General features: G+C 32.4%; 1 protein-coding gene across 1 annotated transcript; it reads right to left on the reverse strand.

Moving 5' to 3' along the window:
* Nucleotides 1-8093: 8093 nt before the first annotated feature.
* LOC123916429 (glycylpeptide N-tetradecanoyltransferase 1-like) lies at nt 8094-10583 on the reverse strand. The gene is made up of 2 exons (XM_045967885.1): nt 10429-10583; nt 8094-9801 (listed from the first exon to the last, which is right to left on the reverse strand). Exon 2 carries the CDS (start codon nt 9775-9777, stop codon nt 8473-8475), a length of 1305 nt encoding a protein of 434 aa, XP_045823841.1. The 5' UTR covers nt 9778-9801; nt 10429-10583; the 3' UTR covers nt 8094-8472.
* Between the last annotated feature and the right edge of the window lie 314 nt (nt 10584-10897).

The following is a 10897-nucleotide window of genomic DNA, read 5'->3' on the forward strand; positions in this document are numbered from 1 at the left end:
ACAATCACAAATGTAGAGCTTTCTTTGGTTTGGTTCAAAAATGTTTTATGAACTGGTTCAGTTCAAAAAGGTTTTCAGATTACGTTGACTTGTTTTTACTCAGATTTTATCCTGACAATTGTCTTTGATCTTCTGTTTCATTCTGTATGTTGGGGGTTTATGATTATGAAGTATAGTTGCAGCATAAATGCATGTTTGCTGCCTATGGGCAAAACAAAAAAGTGCACGAAACAGAGCACACCCGACCCAAAGCAAACAGACCGTGGCGCCAATTATGAACACGGTGGTACGGAGGTCCACGCCGCTCATCGCACCACCAGAGACGAAATCTACATCTTGACTACAAGGTTGACTATGGGGGGAAGGGGCGGCGGATCTAGGTTTGGAGAGAAGGCAGAGGGAAAAAGTTTTCTAGTGGGCGGCGGATCTCTTGTCGTCTACTACTATTTTCTTATTCAAACGAGTCTTTATTTACTTGTACTTTGACTTTCATATTTTTTTTATCTTCTTCCATAAATATAATAAGAGTGAACTGAAGACCCATTTTAGTCTCTCACAAATTAATGACAGGATGATTCAGTTCCTAACAAAAATAAAACTTAAATTAGTCCCTCTATCATACATAGACTAATTTGTCCTCGGTATGAAAATGTCATATACTAATTTAGGTTTTATTTTTATCACGAATTAAATGGACTCGTCAAAAAAAATGTTTTTTGAGGGATCAAAATGAGTCTTCACTCTAAATATAATATTTTTTTTTTAAGGGAGTTAGATTTAACTAAAAAATTAGACTCTTGCAGCATACTTCAAATATTTTGCAATACCGACCAAAATTGAGTCCAACAAAAAGGACTAAACTTACATAATATATATAGTGAATAAAAGTTCAATTTCTCAATAAAAGAGGTACTCTCAATTTAGTGTGCAAGACAACTCTAATAGAATTACCGTCCCATCAAAGGAGCCTATGAGAAACTAAAAGAAAATTGCACACTGAACACAAGGTCCTAAAAATATACAAGCAAAAACATGTTACAAACCATTCCCTTGTCACACAAGTCACCAACACATTTGAGCATAACTAAATGTAAACAAAATAAAGGAGTTAATTAAATATAGGTCCACAACTAATTAAGAAATATATAAAATATAAAAAAAAAAAAAAAAAAAAAAAAAAAAAAAAAAACCTAAACAATCCAGCCAAGGTGAAAAAACTTGAAATTTATTTGTTCTTTCTCTCCCCATTTTCAATAGCATTGAGGAGAAGGATGGCAGCATCCTCTGTCAACACACGTTTTCCAAACATGTCCATCATTGTCACACGTCAACTTCACCTGAAACTTCACCATCTCCGACAGTCCTGGCATCACTGTCTCGTACACCGCTATAACGTATCTTTTGTCAGTTGTAAATGAAACAACAGGTTTACAACTAGTACGAAACAAGCTCCCTGCACGCTTTCTGTTTGGTTCGATGACCACACAACTCAACCTCAATTTTTCTTCCAAGTATTCCACACACCTATCTTTCTTTACCGTAAGAAAATTCACATTACCATTGCCATGCTTACTTAATTCATAATATGTATCCCACCAAAATTAATAACTTTTTATGGGTATGTTTTGAATTTGAAAAAATGAATTAAAAGGTTTTCGTTCTCCCTGGAAAAATATATCAACTGCATAGCCATAGCAGAGAACTGTATTGTGAGGAGGAGGAGGAGGAGGATAATTATGATAGTGAATGAAGGGGAATGGGTCGGAGAAGAAGGAACGATAGCCGCCACCAGGGAACTTGGAGATGTTATTATAGAGAATCATCGGAGCATGCAGCAAGGAAGGGCCACCTGGAGGTGCAAATGTTTAGCCATATCCTGGTTGTTATTTTTGCAGATCAGGTGGCGGAATTCGTAAGAGACTGAGGATAAAGAGAGTAGGGTTTCGCCGTCAGAGGCATGAAATGATGTGTGTAAGAATAACCAGAACATACGGGTCTAAATTATAAATTACGATATAATAATTGTAATAATATAAGATATATGAAATTTTTTGAGTAATATTAAACGATAATTTAACAATAATTTTGGTTAAATATTCATACAAAAGAAGGTATATTACGGAAGACTTCCTTATAGACCACATTCGAAGTCTTAGTCGTATCTTCGCCGTCATCGTCGATGATCAATATTTTTAATCCTTCTCTAGAAGTAACTCTTGAAATCACAACATACAGCTGACCATATGAAAACACTGACGACGGAAGATATATCTTTAAAGATTGTCCCTAACTCTTATTAATAGTCATCGCAAAAGAAATCATTAAAGGAAATTGTCTCCGTTGAAATTTAAAATGAATTCTTATGTCAGATGTTGTTAGAGAAAATTTAGGTATAAAAACCTGATCACCAATATTACATCATAAAATAATTTTTCCTTCAAGAACAAGAACACGTTTTCTCAATCTTCAAATTCATTAGATAATCCTAATTTTTTATTCAAATTCCTTAATAGCATAACAAGAACTCCAACTTTGAGTCTCAACTTGTGATTTGGGAGTCCAAACGTAGAAATCGTGTTCAAAAATTCGGGAATATTTTTTATTGTATTATTTTTTAATAAAAATAAGTTTTTAATAAAATTGTATTATTTTTTAATAAAAATTGCAAGATAAAACTGAAGGGAAAACAAATTAGGTTTAGGGTTTGCTTATGTATCTATATATATAAATCCTAGATAGTTGTGGAATTGCCTATCTAAACCCTAATCCACAAACCAATGAAAACTTTTCATTTAACCACATCATCCACGTACATCCATTTAATGTGGGGTACTAAATCTAATTATTATTATTATTATTATTATTATTATTATTATTATTATTATTATTATTATTATTATTATTATTATTGTTTTGGCTTATTATTCATTTTAATTTTTTTTGTTCATTTTATTATTTTGTGTATTTTATTGTTTTTTTTTCAAAAAAGTTAATGTTTTTGCTAATAATCTTTTGTCCAATCTTTGTAAATATAAGGAGTTGGTCGATTGTCAGGACTACTTTCTAATGTTAGTAAAATAAAAAAAGATAAAATAAAATTTACTAATGGTTGTTATGCCGTGTATGATTTTTATCATATTCGATATTTGAATATGAGTTAAGTTAGTTTATCTTTGCTGCAATCAGTTTCAAATTAATATAAATGTCAATTTCGATAATACAGTAGTTTTTTTGTAAGAGATAATGAAGTAGTTTATCCAACTCAGAATCTTCCAATGAGATTTATAATATAAATAAAAACTTATGTTTCAACATCGATTGTTTTTCATGGTCAATTATATGTTGTCATTTCCATAGTTATTTTGAAGAATAAGTTAATCCACAAACCAATGAAAACTTTTCATTTAGCCACATCATCCACGTACATCCATTTAATGTGGGGTACTAAATCTAATTATTATTATTATTATTATTATTATTATTATTATTATTATTATTATTATTATTGTTTTGGGTTATTATTCATTTTAATTTTTTTTGTTCATTTTATTATTTTGTGTATTTTATTGTTTTTTTTTCAAAAAAGTTAATGTTTTTGCTAATAATCTTTTGTCCAATCTTTGTAAATATAAGGAGTTGGTCGATTGTCAGGACTACTTTCTAATGTTAGTAAAATAAAAAAAGATAAAATAAAATTTACTAATGGTTGTTATGCCCTGTATGATTTTTATCATATTCGATATTTGAATATGAGTTAAGTTAGTTTATCTTTGCTGCAATCAGTTTCAAATTAATATAAATGTCAATTTCGATAATACAGTAGTTTTTTTGTAAGAGATAATGAAGTAGTTTATCCAACTCAGAATCCTCCAATGAGATTTATAATATAAATAAAAACTTATGTTTCAACATCGATTGTTTTTCATGGTCAATTATATGTTGTCATTTCCATAGTTATTTTGAAGAATGAGTTAAAGATATTGCTAATCAATGTTAATGAAGAAAATACCAAAGTAACTTCAAATGTGATGTAAAAATAAGTTTTTTAAATGTATAAACATCTATCTATATCTATCTATATATATAATTCCTAGATAGTTGTGCAACCACTAATCTAACCCTAATCCACGTCAGCCACTTATATCCAATTAAATCACTCAATAATGTCACATCACTTCTACTTACATCATTGTCATCTCTATACACTTTTTCATATGCCTACATTTATATATACCTATGACTTTTCATTATACACTCACTCAACTAATAATAATAGTTTTACTAAATTATACGCACTAATTAATCTTTTATACTATATATTGAATTATAGTGTCCAATTAAGAATCAAATGCACAGTGTATGAGTATGACCACAAACCGTTTTCATAGTGACATGACAATTTATGGATTACCAACTTATTTTGGTAGATGCAATAGGATCTATTGTAATCTTTTCAAAATGTATAAATACATCTTAAATATCTATCTTATATTTACATCACTTTTATTATTATTATTATTATTATTATTATTATTATTATTATTATTATTATTATTATTATTATTATTATTATTGTTATTATTATTATTATTATTATTATTATTTTGTTGTTGTTGATGTTATTATTATAATTTTCATAATACTTATTGTTTCAATTTATACGAATGATTTTTCAACATTATAATATAAAATACCGCATAACACCCGTGCATCGCACGGGTGCGAGACTAGTACAAGGTTATAATATAAGATATAAGAGATGTCTGGAGGTAGCCTACTGAAATAATTCATGATCGATGGAAGAAGAAGAAGAAGAAGAAGAAGAAGAAGAAGAAGAAGAAGAAGAAGAAGAAGAAGAAGAAGAAGAAGAAGAAGAAGAAGAAGAAGAAGAAGAAGAAGAAGAAGAAGAAGAAGAAGAAGAAGAAGAAGAAGAAGAAGAAGAAGAAGAAGAAGAAGAAGAAGAAGAAGAAGAAGAAGAAGAAGAAGAAGAAGAAGAAGAAGAAGAAGAAGAAGAAGAAGAAGAAGAAGAAGAAGAAGAAGAAGAAGAAGAAGAAGAAGAAGAAGAAGAAGAAGAAGAAGAAGAAGAAGAAGAAGAAGAAGAAGAAGAAGAAGAAGGACAAATATGTTGAGGAGGCGGTTTAGGGTTTGAATCTAGATGTTTTCTCTCCCGACCTCCCGCCTTTCTTTTCTACCCCTGAATCTCCGTTTTTGTCCTTGGGGGTACTTTGGTTTGTACGAACCGAATTTTTTTTGTCATGCTCAAAAAATCCAGTTAATAAAATCCGAAATTTTGTGTTCCAAATTTTTTTTCCAGATTTCCTGCATAAATTCAGCATCAGACCCTCAACTTCCACAATTTATTTAAAATACTAAACAATGTCCGATTTGAGTAAACGACCACTCGTTAGAAAGCTTAGGGTGTCAAGATTACAAATATAGTTTTTGTTTTGAGGGTTAACTATCCAATTGGTTCAGTTTTACCTAATAATGAGTACTGGTATAGAAACAGAGCATAAACTTTTCAAACTTTTCTCAAACTTGTAGGTAGATTTTCTCATACTATACTTAATGAAATTTAACAATTCCGGTGTCAATCCTGTAGTAAATTTTGTCTTCTTTACACTAGATTAAAAATCATTAGCATACGACTTATATTTAGAGAGATATGCTAAATTTACCACAGGTAGCTCTACACGAATTTTCACATAAATCTTTCTTCTTTTCTTAACATTTATGTTATTTCAGTTTATATAAACCAAATTTTTTTTCCATGTTTAAAAATTTTGGTTTGTATAAACCGAAATAAGTTGGCCAATTTTTTTAAAACTACAAGGGGCAAAATGAGATTTTTAGGGTATAAAAGAAAGGCGGGGGTCGGGAGAGAAAACATCTTGAATCTAAGATATATATAGCGATGATGAGATTGGACCATCGCTAGCAAATTTAGGGTTTGTTTGGCCCAACTGCTTGCAAGTTGCAATGAAAATTTCTCATCCCACTACCCAGTTTCTCACCCACCCCCTAGAAATTTCATTTTTGTTATTGGTCAAAAAATTCGGAACGCGTTTTCCGAATTTTTTTATTTCAAATTTGTAAAAAATTCGGAAAACACATTCCGAAGTTGTTTTTGAAGGAAAAAAAAATTCGGAAAACGTGTTCCGAATTTTTTGACCAAGGGCAAAAATGGAATTTTCAGAGGGTGGGTGAGAAAGTGGGTAGGTGGGATGAGAAGTTTTCAGTTGCAATGTCATGTCACTTTTTTACATCTTTAATTTATCCCACCAAGTGTTGCTCCCCCCCCCCCCCCCCGCACACAATGTCTACATGGTAAATAAGTGACCATGCCTCCTCCCTTTTATTTTTGTACCATTCGGTTTCGGCAACACACATATCATTAAAGGGAGTGTTTTAAAAAATCTACTATTTGATTTGAAAATATGTTTTCATGTTTTCATTTTATGTTTTCAATTTTAATCACCAAAACTACTATATTTTGTTTAACATGTTCCTTTTTTTCAAATATTTAAACAAAAACTAGCGAAAAAAATAATTTCTTTTAATCTAAAACTGCAAATTTTATTATATAAAAGAATCCTCAAAGTACAAGACTAAAGAACAAGAACTAAAAAAGACCCCAAACCACGTTGATTGACAAAGGGGGTGTTTGTTTCAAGGTTAGGACTAATATTCCTGGGAATATATGGGTTGGAATAAATATACCAATGTTTGTTACAAGGTTGACATGAAATTATTCCTGGATATGAAGTTTTCTTGGAATAAAATAACTTCCAATAACTTCTCTTATTCCCATGATTTTATTCCCAATGAAATGGGTGAGAAATAAAAGTTCCCATGAAAATGGGAATACATTTTAAATAACTTCCAATAACTTCTCTTTTACCCACTTTTATCAGTAATTCCTAGGAATGTAGTTAATATGAACCAAACATGTTTTTTTTAAAATAATTGGGAATAAAGTTCCCATTATTATTTCCTGGGAATATGATTCCTGGGAGTAAAATTAACAACCTTGAAACAAACACCCCCAAAGGGAGGTTGTGGAAGATTGGAAATGGTAGGAATGTGAGGATTTGGAAGGATAAATGGATGTCGGAAATTGATGTATTGATTCTAGAAGAACCAACTGTCCTTTGTCTGATGATGCTTATGTGTTCAACTTGATTGATGATCAACTTGATCTAAATTTTTTATCCTTCAAGAGACAAGTTGTGAGCACCTCGCTGTCCTTTGTCTAATTTTTTTATCTTTTAGATGTAATTGGGACATGGATAGAATGTACTCTGTCGGAATACGAATTTTACAAAACTCATCGTTGGATTGAAAGTTTACATCGTATAGATCACCCATAAATATTTTTTAAAAAATTGAAAATCATTTGATATGTTATTGAGACATATCAAAATTAACGGTTTATGAATTTTTATTAAATACCATTAATCTTAATGGGTCCCAATAACATATCAAATAATTTTAAAATAAAAAATAAAAAATTTATGGATGATCTAAATGATATAAACTTTCCATCCAAGAGTAAATTTTGAAAATCCGTATTCGTTATAAAAATTTTGCCGATTCCAAACCGCCAGAAATTCTTCTTGTTTTTAAGTCTGATGTAATTGTTTGAGTTGTGACTAGTGGTTCACTAAAAATGTTCTTCACTGTGGTAGGTCCAAGCATGTTGAGTACATGAAAATAGTGAGGTATGGAGGGATTGTAAAAAAAGGTATGAAAATAGCCTCTCCCAACTGCCTGAAAGTAAACATTGGGAAGGGGCAATATCACATAAAAGTTTAACTTGTGATTTTTTTAGAGCATAAGGGATGGAACAAGAAGCTTCCCTATTGTCAAACCGTAGGAGACTACCAAATTTGTATGAACATTGGACCAAAAGTGGATGCAACATAATTGACTATAACAGATTATTATATAATCCTTAATAAATTTCAGCAATTTCTTAATTATATAATCTTAGGATTTCCACCAAAGAAATGAAGGATTATCTAATCACAGTCCAGGATCATGCAGTAAAATAACCATCCAGGATCATGCAGTAAAATAAACATCCAGGATCATGCAGTAAAATAACCATTCTTATTGAAGTTGGGGATCATGTGATCACATGTTTTGCAATAAACAAAGAATGGTAGAAGACATACACAGATACACTTCTCAACCAAATAAAAGGGCAAACACCAAAATTAGAATAGACAAACACTGTTATCAGCATGAACAAAAATAGCAATCATGAATTGGAATCTTCAAGTTCTACCACTTATGCATCATTGACCCTCCAGAATTGCCTCTGAGGACTTTTTCAAAATTTGTTTGTTCGAAAAGTTAAGCAAAATTTAAGGTCTAAAAATGGGTTGCCACATGATGATATGCAACCGTACAAAGTCTATCAGCATAATCATTATGATTTCAAATTCATCCATACCATAAATTTTTGGACTATAGAAGCACAAGCCCAAGCTCAGACGACTTCAATGCCTGCTTTACTCTGTAATTGTAAAGATAATAATGAAGTTTACCATCACCTGGTCCAAACTTCAATTCCTTCAAGAAGCTTTCATTTTGCATGACATCCAAAGCGTTGAAAACATCGTAATCCTTCTGTTTTGCTACAATCAGAGCATCATTCATCAGCTGAAGCAAAGGGGTAGTTGTTGAAACGTTGTAAAATGAGTATGCTGCTTTCAAAGTTGAATAATTTGCGTTGCCAAGGATAGATGAAGGAAGTGTGTAAAAACTACAAAAGTCAGTGACCTCATGAGTTTCAGGACTTTCAACTAGATAACTATTAACAACATTGTCCCTCGGAAGAAGCCAATGCTCCACATCATTTTCATCGAAATCAGGCGCAACAATAAATTGACTCAAATAATTCCTAATTAGCCTTGTAACTGCAGGAACATCGTGGATTTCCATCTTTCTAAACCCTGGTGTGACTGTTGATTCCGGTAGCTTGTAAAGCTTGATAGTTCTACTCATTGTCATCCGTGCACCAAGCCGAGAGAAACCAACATCAATTAGCTTCTTGGGATTCAAAGATCTGTGCCAGTATTGGCAAGTTGCCACTGGTGTAGGAAGAACCACTCCGGCAGTGTACGCAGCCTGCCATATATTCTCCAAGTGCACCCTCCTGGTCACTTCTTTGATCATAACAGGAGCAAGCCTCTTTGTTCGAAGCTTCTTGTGAACACACAGAAAGTTAATTTCCGCCATATTAACAACCTCATCACGAACTCGGATACGGGCAGGGACACCTGTTATAAAGGCAACCATCTTCTTGGAAGTTTTAACACGGACACCAATATGCCAAGCCGTGAAGTAGCCAGGAGGTTGAAGAGCCCAGCGCAGAAATTCCTTGGAATAGTTAAACCTAAACATGTTCTCATCATCCTCAACATAATTATTAGCAAGAAGGGTGTATATCTCATCGCACATCTTCTCGTCATGAATGTCACAAGTAACCCATTCATAGAGGTTAGGAAGATTGTATGGTTCCTGTTTGACCTCGGATAAAGGGGTTGGAGATTCGATAGGACCTTCTGGCAAAGCGGGGTTCCCTATATCCTTGAACTGCCCAACAGGTTGGGTTTCCCAAAATTTATGTCTTTGGTCAAGAGATAGAGATTCTTGAACTTTTTGCGCTAGATTATCCAATGCAAGATCACTTTCAGCAGGTGCATTCCCATCTGGGATGGGATTTTGAGTCTCTTCAGGTGACCCAGAGGAAGTATTGCTATCAACCATTTCAAATGCTTTCAGAAATATAATCTGAAAGAAAAATAAACACTTTCCATAAAACAGATTTCATAAAAAAAAAAAAAAAAAAAAAAAAGCAAAATTTTCACTAAACATTAGATGGCTACAAAAGTAACAAGATGCACTAAAATCAAAACTTTCCCTTAACAATTCTACTACTAATCCATCCAAAGTTCAGTCATTTGCTACTCGCTGGTCAGTGTCTTACTGCCAACTACCGAGTCCAATTGTATTCACATCAATGAGAATTAACCAATATTATATCATATACAAAACCAAAACTAATATTTAAGCTGATGTTTGGTTCCACGTTTAAAGCAGCCAAAATTGATTCTGAAGGTGTAAAATTTATTTTGACATGTTTGGTTGCTCTCGAGTAGAGTGATTTTGCCTCCAAAATTGATTCTAACTTGAAGCTAGAATTTATTGCTTTTGAATCTAAACTAGATTTTTAGACTTAAATTTATTGTTCAACACATCAACTCACTTAAGTAAAATCAATTTCACAAAATCAATTAATTCAAGATCAATTTTTATCACCAAAGAACCAAACATGCACTTAGAGCAAATCATAAGTAGAACGAAACGAAACATAAATCGGTCATAATTAGAAGCAAATCAGAGTAAATGAAACGAAACCTGAGTCTGCGTGCGAGAGATTGGAATGGAGGAGGAGAGCGGCGATCTGAAGCGAAGTGAGAGACTGAGGGAAGAATTGTCTTGTTGAAGAATCTGTATGTATCAGCGTCTCCCAATTCTTGTTTTTCAGGTTTCGTATACTTTGTGCGGGCTTATCCAAGCTATAGGCCCATTTGGGTCCATCCAAATTTAATAGATCTCATTTTGCCACCCTACTCATTCTGGCGTGCGCCCTACAAAACATTATATCTTTATAACATCCGATAAGTAGCGGACGACGACATTTTTTTAGAAATTCTCCTTTTTATAACGTCCGCTACTTAAGTAGCAGAAAGGTAAAAAGGGAAAGGCGTAAGACGCGTGAATAACCGGTAGGGTGATAAAAGTGAATCCTTTTTTTAATAAACCAACCACCAAATCGGTCCCCGACTTTATAATTATTTTTTAAATAGATCTCTAACTTTATAAA

This window comes from Trifolium pratense, linkage group LG3 (assembly GCF_020283565.1).
Source record: "Trifolium pratense cultivar HEN17-A07 linkage group LG3, ARS_RC_1.1, whole genome shotgun sequence".
Classification (NCBI taxonomy): domain Eukaryota; kingdom Viridiplantae; phylum Streptophyta; class Magnoliopsida; order Fabales; family Fabaceae; genus Trifolium; species Trifolium pratense.